At 43.9% G+C, this 19,088-nt stretch overlaps 2 protein-coding genes across 5 annotated transcripts; one reads left to right on the forward strand and one right to left on the reverse strand.

Annotated features, from left to right (window-relative positions):
* The first annotated feature begins 3,204 nt into the window (after nucleotides 1-3,204).
* Nucleotides 3,205-10,463, forward strand: LOC124652562 (DNA (cytosine-5)-methyltransferase DRM2-like). 4 transcript variants are annotated; one of them, XM_047191598.1, is made up of 10 exons: nucleotides 3,205-3,314; nucleotides 4,377-4,475; nucleotides 4,586-4,694; nucleotides 4,775-4,821; nucleotides 4,920-5,069; nucleotides 7,164-7,263; nucleotides 7,353-7,444; nucleotides 7,539-8,737; nucleotides 9,882-10,009; nucleotides 10,137-10,463. In XM_047191598.1, exons 1-8 carry the CDS (start codon nucleotides 3,309-3,311, stop codon nucleotides 8,667-8,669), a joined length of 1,734 nt encoding a protein of 577 aa, XP_047047554.1. In that variant the 5' UTR covers nucleotides 3,205-3,308; the 3' UTR covers nucleotides 8,670-8,737; nucleotides 9,882-10,009; nucleotides 10,137-10,463. The 4 variants fall into 4 exon arrangements, with proteins under 4 accessions (XP_047047554.1, XP_047047555.1, XP_047047553.1 ...); XM_047191599.1 differs by having other exon boundaries at nucleotides 7,539-9,778; nucleotides 9,882-10,383; XM_047191597.1 differs by having other exon boundaries at nucleotides 9,882-10,383.
* A 6,778-nt stretch (nucleotides 10,464-17,241) lies between these two features.
* LOC124651541 (CBL-interacting protein kinase 4-like) lies at nucleotides 17,242-18,736 on the reverse strand. Its single transcript, XM_047190614.1, has one exon. It carries the CDS (start codon nucleotides 18,734-18,736, stop codon nucleotides 17,420-17,422), a length of 1,317 nt encoding a protein of 438 aa, XP_047046570.1. The 3' UTR covers nucleotides 17,242-17,419.
* Between the last annotated feature and the right edge of the window lie 352 nt (nucleotides 18,737-19,088).

Consider the following 19,088-nt stretch of genomic DNA (forward strand, 5'->3'; position numbering starts at 1 on the left):
GTCTGTCCGCCTTGCAGAGGTTGCGTGGCAGACGAGGACCTTTCCCTGGAAGAACCCGTTCACGGGACGTGAACGTTCGGTAGAGCGCTCCGCCAAGGATCTTCTCAGTTCTCGAAGGTTGTGGCTCACTTGGAGGGATCAGATGGTAACTATGGGATCGCTAGATCTGACGTCAACGTTTATTTTCCAGTTACCTACCTCCCACCATGTCTACCCGACCTTCCTCCAACTGCCATCCAGGATTTCAGTGCCACCACCTGGGCTCCCCGGCGACCAGGAGCCCGACGTAGCCCAACTCCCTCAGCTACAACTGTGTAGGCCCCCCTACACCAACGCAGCCAGATCTCCAAACCCACATCCACGGGCTCCAGTAACTTCCCCGTTGCCGAATCCACGAGCTACCCCGCCACCGATGCACGGGATCATTGCCATGTCCCATCCACATCCCCGGGGAATGTCCGTCGAGTGAGGAAGGAGAGGAGTTGGCTCGGTAACCTTGGGGAATGCCGCTACCCATCGCGCAATGTCGATGACCCGAGCCTGCAGATCACCGCAAAATCTGGCTAAGTCGTGCCCATGGAGGTAGGACGGCGCCGTCGAGCATCATCCGAGCCTCTCCTCGCGTCTTCTGCAGTTGTCCCCATTGCCCGATGACCTGCAACAATTTGTGCGTAGAGGGGTAGCACCAGGTGACTGGCGCAACACCGTTCACGTGTGGGGGAGACCGGTGATTTGCGAACACTAATCTCTTAATGTGTTAATTGTTAATTACGAGCGGGTGTATTAATGATGTTTGATCAAGGGGACATTTGCTGGTTGTAGAAGGGGCGCGCTGTTACCTATCTGGGTAGCAGGTGAAATGAAAGAATTTTGTAAGAAAAATGGAATGATACAGTTTTTAAAATCACAATCTACTCATTTTATATACATATTAGTAGTCAAAGTCGTGCATCAAAAACCATGCATAGTAAAGCGTGTCTTATATTTTAGAACAAATCGACTATTAAATAAGAGTTATTGGTTGCCATTCAACCCACCTCTCACTCTTTCCAACTCCCCCAAAAAGGAATGCAATAGAGAAATGAAATAAATATTTGTCTTTAATTGCAAGGAAAAAAATCTTTACTATTAAATAAGAGTTGATGGTGGTTAATCATCTCACCTCTCACTAGTCCCATCTCATCCCTCCCAAAAAAGGAATACAATAAGGAAATGAAATAAATGATTGTCTTCAATTGCAAGGAATTTTTGTTACTAGTATTAACTAAGAGTTGGTGGCGGTCATTCATCGGACCTCTCACTCGTGCTCACAATCGAAAAAGGGCAAGAAATATGTGATGCAATTTGGCATTTAAGTGCCCTAGGCGTGACCCACAAAAGATATAGTTTTTACCATCAAGTATATATATATGTTATTATATGTAAATACACATTAATGTAAACTATGTAAATGATTAAATCACTAACACTACCTTTAGAATATGGCATGCCTGGATCGTTAGTGAAATATGACATACTTGGAAAAGATAATTTCTTGATCGCAATGCCTAGATTTTACGTTTATGCTCTAGATATCTTTGATTGCAAGGATTTTTTCTACTCCCTCCATTCCAAAAAAGCTGCTCAACCTTTTCTAGATACATATATATATATATATATATATATATATATATATATATATTAACAAATGTATATGTACATCTGTATCTGAAAAAGGCTGAACAATTTTTTTTAAACAGAGAGAGTATTAAATAAGAATTAGTGATGGTCATTCATCTATTCTCTCACTCGTCCCATCTCCCCCTAAAAGAAGGCAATAAGAGCTGGTGGCTGTCAATCATCCCACGTGTCACTCGTCACATCTCCTCATAATCCCACCTGTCACTCTTCCCATCTCTTAATAAAAATAAAAGCAATAATTCCAAGAAAAAGTAAAAAAAACATGATTTATTTTTTAGTTTAGGTAGGAAAAAAGTTTGAAAACATGGATAAACAAGGTTTATTTTGAAAAAAAAAAGCATGTAGACCATATATACACAGACTCATGGCATTCATCATTTTCTCACGCAAGCTAGCTTAGTACAAAACGCCATGAAATGTCTCCCCGTATACTTTTTTCCAATTTTTTTTTCCTTAGCATCACATAGTAATTTAACTAGTTATTTTTACTTCATTCGTGCGCACATTTACATAACGTACTTGTTTATCTTATCTATCTTTGACCATTAATACATGAGAATATCTCACAAAATATACGAGTAGAAGCTTCATTTGAGTACAAATTCGACCGTATAATTTTTACCATCCATAACCCACATTTTATTGGCCTAAATGACGGTCAGAGTTTGGAGACATCGATTTACAAAGTTGGATGTGGTCCATAAGATGTTTTTTTTTACCTGTCTCATTTTTGCTGGAACTAACATGACGGGTATATTTTCCCTTAGAACGTCCACTGATTTAGCTAGTTATTCCAAAAATACTCTGTGACTACAAAGTTACATCTTTACTTTACGCGATATAAATTTAACCCATAACACTTTAGAGAAATGTCATACAAATTACGCCAATAGAATCTTTAACCAAGTAAAAATCCAACGGTATGATTTTTACGTTGCAGACCCATATTTTGTTGACCAAAATAACGCTTAAAGTTAAATCTGGTGACAAGTTTGTTGACCAAATTACGCCAATAGGTACAAGTTTTACCAACAATTTATACTACCTACCACCAACATGCATGTTGACCGGTCAAAGCTGATAAATGGTAATGGTGGACAGCTAGTTCCAGCCTGTCTCCATTATTATGCAACCAAACTGACGATCTACACACTTCTCCATTTCTCTCTCCTCCCTTACTTTACGCATTGAGATGTGCGCTGCGCACAGGCGCTGTGTAACCAGCCCTGCGTGCAGCCGCGCATCAGAAGAAAGCACCACGCCCGCACTAGTTTCCGCTTGAAAACAGAAAAAAAACCGTTTCGCGTACACGGCCGCAGCCGCAGACTTTTGTGTTTTGTGTTGTGCCGCGCATCCTCGATCGCCTGCCCCCATTGTCTAAAGCGGAGACGGGGCCGGAGGAGCCCGGGCAGTCGCCATCGCCGTTGCGCTCTCCTCCTCGTGCTCGCCCCCTTCCGCCGCCGCCGCCGCCGCCATCACGCTCTCCTCCGCCTCCGCCTTCGCTCTCCTCCGTCGTCGCCGTCGCGCTCTGCTCTGCCACCGCCTCTGCTGCTCTGTTCTTCCTCTTCACTGCAGAGAGGGAGAGAGAGGGAGGGGGGCCGGAGGGGGCGTAGCTTCTTGCATCAACAATGGTGGTAAATTCTTTCTTCTCTTCTGCAATTTTTTTGCCCCCTGATTCAAACGGTTCTCTTCTGCAATCCTCCGGGGAAGATTTTTTCATATGAAGATTTTTTTTTCCACATGAAATAGTTCTTTTGCACATCGCATTCAGTTTCCACTGGCTCAAAACACTCGGAAAAGATTCCTCTGTTTCCCCCCTTCCTCGATGTGAGCTGGACCGGTGGCTGTATGCAACAAAGCACCGCCAGCAGGCCACTAGTATGCAACAAAGATGCCTTGTTTGGTACTAGTAGTTTTGTGGGGATTAGTGGGGATAATACTCTAGAGTATTGGATGAATCTGTGCTGTCATCCAATCCCCACAAAACCCCATCCCCAATCTACTAGGTAGGGATAGAGTATTGAGGATTGAAAAAATTACACTAAAATTTAGAAAAAAAGTGAGGAAATGTGGGAATTAAACTCGCTCATACTCTAACACCAAACATAACATGTATTTACAATAAATGAGGATTTGAAGTTTGGAGCGGATTATCCCACTAATCCCCACTAAAACTCTAGTACCAAACAAGGCCTGATGCAACGCTCAGCAAATAGATACAGAGTAATATGTCGGAGGTAGCTGAACTGAACTGAAACTAGCTGAACCAATTGCTTACATGGCATTGGTGTGCTGATTCTGCCGCATAGCAGTTACCGCACTTCATGTTTCATTGGCTGGTTAGCTCTTCCATCTGTTTCTTATGCTACCTGATCAGTTTACTCGCTGTTCAAGCATCGACTGAACATCTTCTTCATAGGGCACTCTCATGTGTATTTTTTTTATGTGGTTTATTCAGTTTGATGTATGTTTTCAATATGCATTGTGGACCCAGTTGAAGGAGGCAGTGCTGATTTTTTTTTTCCTTTTGGAATTTGAACTGAATCTTGCTGTTCTGGTTTCAGTTGTGGGATCTTGTGGTTGTTTTAGTCTTATGGCGCAATTAATTTTCCTGCTGTGTAATTTTCTTCTCTGCAATTTTATTGCTGGTGGTTTGCTTTTAATATCGATAAATGCATGCTTAACTCGTGGCACAGGATAGTGACGATAGTTTTGAGTGGGAAAGTGATGGTGAGGCCGAACCCTCATCAGCCCCGGCCTCGAGGAACATGGATGCTGCTGGTCTGTCAACATTGGTACGTCAGATAGTAACTGACCGAAAATTGTATCTTTCAGCACAAGAGCTAATCATGACTTGTTATTATTATGATCTGAGTGTGATATTTGTTCATCTGCCTGTCTAAAGGATCCTAATGGGCGGGCCAATGGGGAAGCACCACCTAATTCCTTAGTCGAGGGATATGTGGGAATGGGTTTCAAAAGAGAGATGGTCGTGAAGGGCATTGAAGAGATTGGTAACAGTAAAAGTGATGAATTCATTTCATTTTTCATACGTGTTTGCAACTTCTGTTTCAGCCAAGTATTTTGCTTTCAGGTCACAATGATTCAAATGCATTGCTTGAGCTACTTCTCACATATAAGGTACTTGTATATGTGCTTATGTTGTTTTATTTATCCTATAATTCTTTTGCTGCATGGTGGCAAGGATTGCACATAACAATTGGTCATATGAAATGCAGACACTAGGCGATGAGGCTGCGGGCAATTGCTCTACTTCTGGCCTCATCCCCCGTAGCACTGAAGATGACGATGATTTTGATTTTGAAAACTGGGATGGAGATGATGATGCTGATGGGAGAGAACCCAACTCCGATGGTTCTGGTCGTGAGGTAGATGATTCATTGTCCTTAATTCATGAACTAAGAAATCTTTGTTCATATATTTATGCTGATGCCTGTGACATCGTTGCCATGCATACCTTCTTTTTAGAACATGAAGCTTTTTTCATATATTTATGCTGATTTAGGCTGAGGCTTTTTTGCAAGCTTCAGTCCATCTCCGCAAGCTAAAGCTTCAGCTGTAAACACATTCTGCACATCCACATATCTCTTCGCCTGAACCCCTTCTGACAAAGCCTTGGTCATCCTGGATCACCACACCCGTCGCCCCATGTTCTTCCAACATAGAGAAAGCAGCATCGGCATTAATCTTCAACCTTTCTTGTACAGGAGGCCTCCAATTGGCCTTTACAGATATTTTATTTCCCCTCTTGCTCTCCAGAGACAGCTGAATGAGATCAAAGGCAGTGTCCCACTCCCATTTACACGCTTTCTTCAGATTCAGGGGCACTTCTCCATGTCAATGCCCACTGCGAGCTGTCCAGATAGACCACATACCACAAAAAAATAGCACTTGCCACACCGGGTTTGCAAAAAGCAGCATCTAATAGATCACTAGCCCAGGAAAGAGGATGAAGCCTTGGCAGTTTAACATTGTAAAGCTCATTAAAAGAAATCCAGAAAAGTCTTTCAAAGATACATTCCATCAAAGCATGAAATGTAGTATCTTCCTTGGCATTACAATCAGTACAAACATTATGTGGTTCCATGATTCTCTTGTGTAGAACATTTGAGAAATATTTGACCTTCAAGACTCTAGCACAGAGAGAGAGAGTTTGGATTGGTAATAGGCCGCCAACCTTGCTTGCCAAGCATTGCAATATTGAACATTTCAACATCTCGAAAACCCATACTACCAGCATATTTAGGTTAATCAATTTCAGACCATTTACGCCAATGCATTTTCCTTTTGTCCTCACCTCCTCCCGAAAAAAAGCAGAGCCATAGCCGATAAGTGGCGCTTGCATGTTGTTTTGGAAAGAGCAGAACAACTCATTGAGTATGTTGGGATTGATTGAGCCACATCTTTATAAAACACCTCTTGCCCTGCCGAACTCGGTTTCATTTCACACCCACCACTAACTAAAGAAAACACCTAGGTATACACCCTCTCAAAGGCCTCTGTAGTGCTTCTTCCCAGGGCACTAGGGAGTCCTAGTTATTTTTCTTCAAGGGCCTCACGATCAATATCGAGGATCTGAAGAAATTCAGTTTTGCGATGCAGGCCTGAGAAATCTCTGATCACATGTAATTGAGTTTTGCGATGGCTGTGAAATCTTTGCCATGCATATACCTTGAACACCCTTTTACGTATCTTTTGATCTCTTTGTTTATTTTGCTCCCATCCTTACATCATTGTAGAACTGCATTGTGAAGTTTGAGCACTTGATGTTGTTTACATAAAATTCTCATCGTGTTAAATATTTTTATCGTGTAAGAGTGCAATATTTTGAGAAGGTTGAATACCATCAATTTACCTCTCACAAAGTAATCAAACAAACTGGAAAAGAGTATAAATGAGTGTATTATTGTCCTGCTTGTTTGTGATTGTGACGAATAAAATGAATATTTCTTTTTAAGCACCACTCACTTTCCCTTCAATTCTTATGCGTTTGGATATAAGTTACAGCTTTTATGCATTTTGAATATCAACCATCAGTTTTGATAATGAAAACAACATTCTAAGACCACATAGTCATGTTTCATCACTGCTATGCATCCAGTCATCAATACCATCATATGAAGCTACAAATTTGGACATGTACCTTCAGTTTATGCAGAACCTAAAGTGCTTTCTATTGTTAGTGTAGTTAATTGTTTCAAGTGTAAGGTGAGTAGGTGACAAACATTTGTGTTCATGCATACATTTACTCTTGTATTAGTGCCATGCTCAAACAGCACATGAGAATAACTTGTTGTGTTCCTAAATTATGTCATTGATTTAATTCTCGATCAGTCTTGAGTACCGTGCTGTATATTTCGTGATCTCTCCCCATTTTCCTATCACTAGTCACTTAGCATTAAAAAGGAAGTAAGATGTAGCAAGTCCTTTCTAATCTCTGTTTTTGTTTTGCTTTTGCGCAGGAGTTTCTACGAGAGATGTCAGAGAAGGACAACAAGATCAAGTCCTTAGTAGACATGGGTTTTCCTGAAGATGAAGCAAATAGGGCTATTACCATATGTGGTATGCCTCTTTTTTAAGTTGTTACCTCGTGATCATGCTTCCATGGATAAAAACACCTTATATGATATATTTTGGTCAAAACTAATTAGGTGTGGATACTGCTCTTTCTGTATTAGTCGATTCGATCTATGCAGCCCAAGCTGCAGGAAATTGTAGTTATATGAATCCATCTGAATATGAGGTAACTATTGGTTTGACTGTACATTTGAATAACAAAATTATTTCCTCTTTTAACTTGATTTAAAGTCCCTGGAAATTTGTGTATAATTTGGCAGGTTACCGATAGGGGCTTTGATTCCTTTGGAGGGAGAAAGAAAGCAAGACTGATGGAAGATGGCAAGAAAAAGATGAAACGTTATGGAGGTGGAGCACAAGGAAGCCGAGCCCCCTTGGAAGGTTACCATGGTGAACGAATGCCTCTCCCACATCCGATGGTTGGATTCAACCTACCTACTGATAGGTTACGGTCAGTGACAAGAAGTCTTCCTAAACAAGCTATTGGGGCACCTTATTTCTACTATGAAAATATGGCTCGAGCTCCAAAAAGTGTATGGATGGAAATTTCCAGATCCTTGTATGACATAGAGCCTGAGTTTGTGGATTCTAAGTATTTCTGTGCAGCTGCTCGGGAAAGAGGCTATATCCATAATTTGCCAATTGAGAAAAGGTCACCTCTCCGTCCTCTCCCTCCAAAGACCATATTTGAGGCCTTTCCTCATTATAAGAAGTGGTGGCCTGCCTGGGACCACAGAGAGCAGCTCAATTGCTTTGAGACCCGTGTGGCAACTCCAAATCAAATAAAACAGATCGAATGTGCTCTTGCAAGAACAAGTAATCCACCACCTGTAACAGTTCAGAGGTATGTAATGGACCAGTGCAGAGAATGGAACCTTGTTTGGGTTGGAAAGAACAAGGTTGCCCCTCTAGAGCAAGATGAGATGGAATATTTACATGGTTTTCCAAAAAACCATACGAGGGGGGTTGCCTGTAAAAAGAGGTACATGTGTCTTGGCAATTCTTTCCAAGTTGATACTGTGGGCTACCACTTGTCAGTGTTGAAAGACATGTTTCCCAATGGTATTAATGTCCTGTCCTTATTCACTGGCATTGGAGGAGCAGAGGTAGCCTTGCACAGGCTTGGAATCCACATGAAGACAGTGATATCTATTGAGATAAGTGAAGATAATAGAAGGATTCTAAAGGGTTGGTGGGATCAGACCCAAACTGGCACGCTAATTGAGATTGCTGACGTGAAGTCTCTCACTAATGATAGAGTTGAATCATTTATTAGAAGATTTGGTCGCTTTGACTTAGTGATTGGGGGCCTGGAGGGCGAGCAACCTGCTTTGTTCTACCACTATTCTAGAATCTTGAAAGCCGTCAAGTCGGCTATGGCAAGGATTTAGCCGAAGCTATTACTGGTGATCAGTCAAAAAGATCTTGTTTCTTGGATCAGTTGCTGTCATTATGTGAGGTTTGTTCTGCTCGCTGTGTATAGTTTGTTTTGATCCTAGTGATAGTAGATACCGGTTGATACTTTGTTGGTGTTCTATCCTCTGTGTATGGTTTGTTTTGATCCTAGTGATAGTGGATGTTGGTTGATACTTCTAGGTTTGAGTGATTCAGGTTTTATGATCACGTTAATGTATGCAGTATTCCTCACAATGATCAGGCCCCTTTTCATATTCACATAGCACAGAAATAGGATCCGGTATATGGAAAGTAATGTCTTCTAATTTACTGATTCTGATTTCATTGACCAGTTGAAGCATTTAACTATATACTAAAAATATAAGCATCAGGGCAGTGGGCTTATGGATTTATAGTCCATTTTCTTATTCTAGTTGGAGTAGTATTTGCACAGTGTCGTTTCAGGATGTCTGGTTCTTATGGTTATGGTAGCGCATGCACACTGTGCATTTTTAATCTCTTTTTTTGTCCTAATAATCAATTAGTTGGTCCTGTTCGTTTCCTTGGAGCTCCTCTGATTGTAATACATGCATACATAGAGAAACTTGCGATCTAATCACCAGTTAGTTTGGTCCTGTTTGCTTCCATTTATTGTTTACTTTTTGCGTATATAATGTTCATTTGAGGTATTCCCTGGTAGCCAGCGTTAACTAAAAGTTCATCCTAGGTTGGACTGGGATGCCTGATGCCCTTGTCAATCCCCATGTCTAGCATTTATATGATATTTCAAAAGTAGAAACTATGTGCATAGTGATTTTATAAGGTCCATTTTTCCTGAGGAAAAAGGAACAGCGGTTCTAACATTTCAAGGGTTTGGCACAGCTTTTCTTTATTTACTTCATTTGTTTATTCAATATAAGGAAACCAAAGGTGCCTACTGTGTACATTGTTTTTTGGTTTTGTATGTGTACTATGGCCAATCTTGACGGTGGTGTCTGGTTGTTTAATGAGGACCCTAACTAAGATGGTACCTGGTTGTTAGAATATTGTAGCAATGTACCTGTCTGGGCAGTACATCCTCCTTGGTGCTTATACTATTCAGTTTGTGAGTGTTTATTTGATCAAACTCAGTAGAAAATTGTATTTTTCATGTCATATCCCACTACCATTTTCTACCTTAGCTAATTGTCTAGAACATGCTTTTCCAGCCCCAGAGGACATCAGTTTGGAAAGAAGTTTCTTCCTGTTTCATGTCACTTCTTGGATATCTGGGTGCAAACCAACTACTGCTTGGAGCAACAATTACCACTGTAAACAGAAAGCTTCAGGACACATGGTATTCATGTAGGCAGCATATGATGGTGTAATAAAAAGCTAGATGCATTTTATATATTTCTTTTGACATTGACATCAGGCTTGTTTTTCTGAGTTCCTATGGCTGATCATATATCCTTGATGTGTAGGACTGTTCTTCTGTGATTCTGACAAGTCGTCTTTGCACTTTTTGGACTATAAGGTTGATAACTTGTTCCTTTGTACTTCCAGTGAAAGAGGATGACCAAGTAGATAGACTAGTTAATACGATAGCTACTGGTAGTGTGGATCATTCCTGGATACCATATTTTGGATAAATCCTGGACTATTATTGCCTTTTTCCACACTACTTGATAATATACTGAAGATCCTGTTTGACATGTTCCAGGAATTTTAGCTATACATTTTCCCATTGTCTATCTGTAACTTGACAGCATGCATTTCATTGGCAAAAGGAAGCCTTAGCTTGCGTTTCAGGAACACTTGATTCCGTCTGGCTATCTAGCCAAAAAGAAACGCCATCTGTGTGCTGATATAGAACAATGCATCTGTTCTTACAGCTTTGCTTGGCGTTGTTCTGTTCTTGTGGCCTAACAGGTTACATGTCCAGTCAAACACTGATTTCCTTTTCAACACTTTAGAGAGACGAGCCACCGTAGATTACCATCTTAGTTCACAAAAAAAGCATCTTGTTGTGTCCTGATTCTGCAACAAATGGGGAGATGAGCTAAATTTCTGAGCTACCTTGTTTGTCAGTACTAGTTGTTCCTTTCTCTGCAGTCCTGGTAAAATCACATAATTTTTGACAAAGAATTGGAGCATTGCATCTCCTGGTCGTAACAGCTTTGGCAATTTGCATGGGGAGCAGTGATATCCTCTGTATTCTGGGATAACCGATAACAGCAACTGAATATTCGGTTTTTTTTGTCGTCAAATTAGCTCTGAGATTGTATTTGGTTATTTGCATCGCACAATGTAGAGGCCTGGAGGATGATCTTTCCATTATCTGGGAAAAAACTCCGAGATTATGAATTCCGATGTCTATGTTCTGAAGAAAGTTGCTGCCACTGAAACATGATATTTTTCTGTGATTTTGACAAGTTGTCTTTGCACTTTTTGGAGCATAAGGTTGACCACTTATTCCTCTGTACTTCCAGTGAAAATCGAGGAGGATAATGTAGTAGATTGGGTAGTTAACTTAATAGGGTAGATAATGGTAGCATTTAGGAACAGACACCATGTTTTGGACCATTCCTGGAATATTGGTGCCTTTTTCTCCACTGGAGTGGGATGCCTTGAACACAAGTCCTCTTTGACATATCACTACCACAATCTGAGATATGTATCTATCTGCTTATCCACAATCCTCACTACGGCACACCATACAGATAATGTATCTCCCATTTCTCACAAGATAGTAGACACAATGCTATATGTTTGGGAGCACATACTATGTTGTGGTCTTACAGGAACATTCTGCCTCTGTCAAAGAACTTGTCTGTGACTTGAGAATTTGTACTTCGTTGGTAAAAGGAAGCCTTTTCTTGTGTTTCACGATTGCTTGATTCCTATCTGCTATCTGACCAATAAGAAACACCATTTTTGTGCTGATTTAGGGCAATGCATTGTTCTTCAATTCTCTTGTTGCCTAACATGTTGAGTCAAGCACTGTTTTCCTTTTCAACGCTTTAGGTCGCTATAGATAGTAATCTTAGTTCACACAAAAGAATAGGCATCCTGTGTGTGTCTTGGTTCTTGACCCAATGAGGAGGTGAGCTGAGTTTCTGGGTTACCTGTTTTTGTCATTACTGGCTTGTTCCTTGCCTGATGTCCAGGTGAAGTCACATAGTTCTGCACAAAGAACTGGCAGATTGCATCTCCTGAGAGTAACAGCTTTGGAAATTTGTAGGACACCAAATTTCAGTGACAAGCAAAGTTCAGTTAGTTGAATTTAATCCAGTACCTGATGACAGTAACTTAATAGTATGGTACTTCCCTTTTTTCTCTTCATCGGGAAAATTAGCTCTGAGATCGTGTTTGGTTGTATGCATCGCACAATGTAGAGCCTGAGGGGATAATCTTTCAATTATATCAAGGGAAAAAAACTGCGTGTGGCGTCTATGTTTTGCAAGAGAAACCTGCACTGCTGTTCTGAAGAAAATTGCTACCGGTGACAGTAAGCTGCAAATTAGAGCATCTCCAGCCGCGTCCCCCAAATCGCGCCGGATTGAGCGTTTGGGGGACGTGTTTTGTTCGTACCGCCTTTGGGGGACGTCGCTCCCCAGCCGCGTCCCCCAAACGCCGCCCCCAAACATTTAAATTACTTTTTTTTAACACAGAACCATTTATCAAATATAGCATATGAATAAAAATGTTTGCGAGAATTGTTTTCAAATTAAATTACAACAAATAATAAAATAAGTAAACAAATATAATAAATAGGGGTAGATGCTACATCAAGGTGCCACGGTATTTCCTTTGATCCTCCACAAATGCTCAACGAGATCAGCTTGAAGTTGCTCATGCACATTGCTGTCACGGATCTCTGCGTGCATGGCGAGAAAATCAGCAAAATCTGCAGGCAACTCATGATCAACCTCCGCAAGAGGGCCTTGACACTCATAGGGACCAACATGTGACCTAGCATGATTCTTGCGGTCATCCTCGATGATCATGTTGTGCATGATCACACAAGCCCGCATCACCTCCCACATTTGGTCGTGAGATCAGCTTAGAGCAGTGCACCGGACAATGGCAAATTGTGCTTGAAGCACACCAGATGCCCGCTCGACATCCTTCCGGCAAGCCTCCTGTCGCGTAGCAAAGTGAGAATTCTTCAGACCTGATGGATTCGAGATTGTTTTGACAAAAGTGGCCCATTTTGGATATATACCATCGGCTAGATAATAGCCTTTGGTATATTCGTGGCCATTGATCTCATAGTTGCATGGTGGAGCATGCCCTTCCACTAGTCTCGCTGAACACCGGAGACTGCTGCAACACGTTGATGTCATTGTGTGATCCCGCCATGCCAAAGAAAGAATGCCAAATCCACAGGTCATAATCTGCCACAGCTTCAAGCACCAGACTGCAATATCCATGACGGCCTTTGTATATACCTTGCCAAGCAAACGGGCAGTTCTTCCATGCCCAGTGCATGCAATCGATGCTTCCAAGCATTCCAGGAAATCCTCTAGCAGCATTTTGTACCATGATCCTTGCAGTCTCTTCCTCATTTGGCCCTCTCAAATAGTATTTGCCAAACTTTCCCACCACAGCTCGGCAAAACTTGTACATGCACTCAATGGCAGTAGACTCACTCACTGGCGGACCTATGTTAGGGCAAAACCGAGCCATGGCCCGCCCAACCCAGGATATTTTAGCCTATATACCTATAAATTTTGGCTCAATAATAGCCCATTTTGTCCATGTTGAGTGTATTGGCCCGCCCAACTTTTTTGGGCTTGTTCCACCGCTGGACTCACTCATGCGAAGGTAGTCGTCCTGTGTATCGGCAGGTGCTCCGTATGCAAGCATCCTCATGGCGGCGGTGCACTTCTGAATCGACGAGAACCCGAGGACGCCTACAGCGTAGACCTTGAGCTTGAAGTAGGGGTCGAACTCTCGAACGCCGTGGAGGATATTCATGAACAGCCCCTTGCTCATCCTGTACCGGCGCCGAAAATTGTCGGCCTGTGTTGCGTCGTCGGCGAAGTAGTCGTTGTGCAGCATGGCATGCCCCTCCATCCTCTGCCGGGGCTTCGACTTCTTTCTTCCCGGCCTTGATCCTCCGCGGCGCGGCCTCTTCCTCTTCTCCGCCTCAGCGTCGAGCAATTCCTGGAGGGACGCGATGATCAGCAAATGCTCCCGCAGGTCGTCGTCGAAGGCTTGCTCGTCCTCCAGCGAGCGGGGCAACCATCTCATCGTCGCTGTCCATGGCTGAAGCAAAATCAATGGTTAAATTTGCGCCGAGGCGGACGACGCAACAAACAGCGGCCAATCGTGCCTACCTGGCAAGTCGTCGAGCACCTTCTGTGCGCGGAGGTGGGGCGGATTTGACGGCGCGTTCTGGGACGCGCTGGCGACGCTGCGGCGGCGACACGACCGGCGGGAGCCCCAGCCGCGACAACGGTTCCGACTCTCAGCAGAGATCAGACGCCCAACCGGCCGGGAAATCCAGCGGCGGCGGTGGGGTGGGAGGCGCGGGAACGAAGGAGCGACGAGAAAAGAGGCGCGAACCAACAGTTTATGCAAATAGTCGCCGACATGTGGGAGCCCGCCTCGCTTTTCGTTGTGTCCGGCGTCCCCGATGCGTCCCCTGTGGGACGGGGACGGGCTCGGGGCGCCGGACACCGTATCGGGCCGCGCCGGACAAAAATGGGCTTTGGAGGACGCGGCTGGAACGCATTTTTTGTCCGACGCGCCCCAAAACCCTTTGGGGGACGCGGCTGGATATGCTCTTAGGGAATCAACCACCCGCTACTACTTTACAGTGTGCACTTTTGGGAGCATAGGGGGAATAGCTTATTCTTCCAATGAAAAGTTAGAACGATGATCAAGCAGATAGATCAATTGATTTAAGAAATTATTCTAGACAAGCACTCCATGCCTGGGATTTCCAGGAGTATTTGGGTTTTTTTTCCTACACCACAATGTGTGAAATGTGTTGCCTTGAGCTTTGGAAGAACACCATCTTGCTATGTCCAGGAACTTCGTATAGTATTTTGCATACTCATCCATAGTCCTTGCATCACACATCTTGCCTTGATCTTGGGCAGAACTGGTAGTCCTCTGCATCACACATCTTACTGAAAATGTCCCTGATGCTAAAGAACTTATCTGTTTTTTTTTCTATTCATTAAGGAAAGAAAAAGAACGAAAGTTACTCCCTTTCTTCAGAAATAGATGCTGTCTTAGAAAGCATGTGCTCAAACTTCGGTATTTTCGAAACTGGTATATAATGAACTTACTGAAACTGATTTGGTAAAACGCAAGATTTGTTATTAGTCTTATACTAGTATATTCAGAAAAAAAAACTGAATGGTCAGAATTCAGTATTGAAGACAGTGTCAACACTGAAAATATTATCTGTTTAGAAACAAAGAGAGGGTACCTACTTGGTCTGGCAAGTCATCGATTGTATCCGATGATCAGTTGGCAGAAAAGAAAAAAGATTTTGTTGGTTCAGAACTTCAGATCAGCACTATCTTTCGAGTGAACCATATGTACCGTGCACTGTCTACTTTGCTTACTGTTCTTCACATCATGTGTTGTGAGTAGTGACTTAACCGGCTGGCCTGGAATGGATAATCTACTTTTTTTTTAGATATGGGAGCATCGCTTCAGCCTCTGCATCAATAGATGCACACGGCTATCTTTATTTAAGCATCGTACCAGTTTACAGAAGAATCTCGTGTGCGTGAGTGTCTTGATTGTTGAACCAATGGTGAGATGAGCTGAATTTCTGAGCTACCTGTTTTTGTCAGGGCTTGTTCCATTCCCTGGTGTCCAGGTCAAGCCACATAGTCTTGCACAAAGAACTGGCAGATTGCATCTCTCTCCCGAGAGTAACAGCTTTGGACAATTGCAGAACTGTTCTATCAGCTAGAAGCAGTGTTCAGTAGGTTGAACTTCATTTAGATGAGCTGAACTCTGACATATGATTGTGTCTGCTGATAGCAACTGCGACGGTAAGGTGTGTTTTGATGTGTGCGTAGGACAATCCTTCAATCAGCTGCTGCACATTAGGGAATCAAACCATCTGCTGCTACTTTACAGTGTGCATGCATAAATATCTTCCCAAGAAGGAATCTTAGCAGCAACTTGTTTCTAGTTAACTTATACATTTGCTTGATTACGAGTCGATGCTATCGACAGAAATCCACCTATCTGTCTATCTGTCTATGGTCAGTTGGTCACGATCTCTCTGAATATTGTCATGGACCTGGCAGCTTAAGGCAACCAACGGCTGCCATGGACGCAGGTCTCCCTCGCGCTTTATGCAGGATATCATATCTTTAGCAAAAGTGATCACCAGAGACGGAGCTCACAGCACCCAGCCATGGGTAGATAGGGACTCCCTGTTTTCCCATGAATTTTCCTCCTCATACTTATCTCGTGCATCAACCTTTTTCTTTGACATAAACATGATAGAAGAAGAGAACGGAGCAGAGAGGACTCCTTATTTGATGGATCTGAGGTTGAAACTCGAGCAGCCATTTCTGTGCCAGCAGGCCGCAGGTGAGCCAAACATGTCACTGCTCTGACTGCTACCAGTACCACCGTGACTGTCTTACCATGTTGGCAGCACTGACCGAATGGGGTTGTAGCTTATATATCATTGTGCCTTGGTGTCGAAATTCTATGGGACAACAACAATTCAGATAGTACCACAAATAGAAAGCAGCTAAACTGTCACTAGAGTGCTGCCATCCATGTCAAATGATTAATCCGGCCGTATAAACCAAGTCATTAGAACGGTTAGTTGACAGTGTTCTCCTTTAAAAACTTGTTCTTAACTGGTATTTATTAGGTATTGTCCAGCTTACTAGCCAAAAAAAAGCACTGTGTAGATGAGGTACGAACTATAAATACTATTTGTAGAGTTATAATTTACCATAGTTTTGGGGGATATCATGCCTTTCTTTTTAGAAGTTTGATCAGAAGCCTTTCACTTAACTGATATGCAAAAGACATAGTACATCAGAATCACATTGAGCTACTCTTGGTGCTTACATAGCTGAACATCAAATAGAAGTTTGTTCCATTTCTTTAAATATATTTACTTAACCAAACTTAGATCATTGCCTAAAAAACTTGAACCCTCGTTGGGTTGTAAGAATTTCATACGACTTCTGTTTGATTTCAATCCTTGTGATTTACTTCTTATGAATGCTCTTGCGATTAAAAAAATGATACCATATAAATTTCTTTTTATGGTTTTGTGTGCGTCAATTCCACATAAATTTGAACATCTACCCCAACCTCCTCTCTTACCTTTTTTACGGTATTCTAATTTGCACTTGCGTAGCTGTTAAACTTACATGTTTTCATTACTACAATTTCTTGTGTGCCAGAGGGATTTACATGACACCGATGCGGAGTAATAGTAATACCCCAAACATATACAAGCTAGATTCACAAATTGATTTATTAGAGTATAACCATTTGCACCTCCATACAAACAACTGCTCCCATAGTACAATGTACTGAACTTCTGATTGAAAAATATACTAAGCTTCTTACACCCCCATAGTACAATGTACTTTCTAGTACAAAAATAATACTCCTAATAAACAGGAGCTAGCTTCACATATTGACATTTGGAGTACTACCTTTTTACACTTGACACCAGTAGTAATTAACACCAACATATTCCCATCTAGCTATTTTTTTAAGAGAAAAAACTAGTGTAATAAGATACTAGTAAAAACTAGGAAACTTGTGGCAGATCTTCACAGCTATGCCAAGCCCTAACAACATCCCCTAGCTCAACCCTCAACTGTTCCCACCCGAACACTTGAACCTCCCCGTCTCCATCGACGTCGTCTGTCTCTAGCCGCATCTCGACCAGCATCAGCGGCGGCGCCAGCTCCGACATCTCCACCGATATCGCCGGCCTCCCTAGCAGAGGACGGCGCTGGCACTCGCCTCCTTTCTTCCCCACTACCATGTACCCGAGCTTCCCACCGGCCCGGCCGAGCTGCTCCAGCGTCTGCTCCGGCGACGCCGTCGTCATGAACCGCTTCTCCCTGCTCCTCTTGCTCCCGCCGAATAACCCGGACAGGTCAAGCCCCGGCGACATGGATATGATGTCGAACGCGTTCGCCACAGCGGGCGCCTGGAACTGCAGCACGCGCTCCGGCTGGCCGTCGATGAGGCCGCCGAGCTGCGAGTCGAGGCTGAGGGACCGCTTGACGAACCACGGGTGCGACGCCGACAGCGCCTCGATGGCGACGCGGGTCTCCGGGTTCGGGTCGAGCAGGCGGTGCAAAAGGCGGCGCGCCGGCGGGGACACCGACGTTGGGATCTCGTACTCCCGGTGGAGCGCCTTGCGGCACATTTCGACGATGTTCGCGTCGTCGAAGGGCAGGCGGCCAGAAAGGAGGACGAAGAGGACGACGCCGCATGACCACGCGTCCGCCTTGGCGCCGTCGTACGCCTTGCGGCGTAGCACCTCCGGCGCCGCGTACGCCGGTGTGCCACAGGACGTGAGGAGGAGGGATTCGGCTGAGCCTGGGACGACGGGCGCCGCCGAGAGGCCGAAGTCGGAGACCTTGAGACCGCCGGCGGCGTCGAGGAGGATGTTCTGCGGCTTCACGTCGCGGTGCGCGACGCCGCGCGCGTGGCAGTGGGCGAGCGCCGTCGCGAGCTGCACGAAGATGCGCCGCGCGGTGCGCTCCGGGAAGCCCTTGCGGTTCGCAGCGAGCGCGGTCTGGAGGTCACCGCGGGGCGCCAGCTCCATGACGAGGTAGATGCGGGAGCGGGTGGCGAGCACCTCGTGGAGGCGGAGCACGCCCGGGTGGCGCAGGCGGCGCATGGCGGCCACCTCCCGGAGCACGCGCGGCGCCATGCCCGGAATGCCCAGCACCTCCGCCTTGTCGATCACCTTCACCGCCACCGGTTCCCCGCCGGCCGCCGGGTGCGCGAGGTACACCTTGGCGAACGTGCCGCGCCCGAGAAGGGGCCCCAGCTCGTACTTGCCCAGCAGCGGCGCCATGCTCTTCTTCTTGCTCTGCTTTCCGTTCATGGCGCTCTACGTACGTACGTGCAGCTAGCTACCAGAACACCTCAGGTTAGCATTAGGTGAAGGTGTTGGGGTGCTGGGTTTTATATGGCTGAGTTGGCTATCCAACTTGTGCTTTTAAATTGTTTAAGTATTGATCAACTAGAGGTCAGGTTCTTTGTACTGTTTTTGATGAGGTCAAGGTCTTTTTTAACCATGGTTAATATTGTTAACTGGGTTTTTTTTACACAACTGCCAGCTCAGTTTAGTTATTATTAGAAATCTAAGGAGTATTTTGACTAACCCTTTTAGTGTTTTAAAAAATGTAATATTTACAAAATGATAACGAGAAAAGATTTTTTTTTCATACGAAATA

Source organism: Lolium rigidum, chromosome 5 (assembly GCF_022539505.1).
Source record: "Lolium rigidum isolate FL_2022 chromosome 5, APGP_CSIRO_Lrig_0.1, whole genome shotgun sequence".
Taxonomy (NCBI): domain Eukaryota; kingdom Viridiplantae; phylum Streptophyta; class Magnoliopsida; order Poales; family Poaceae; genus Lolium; species Lolium rigidum.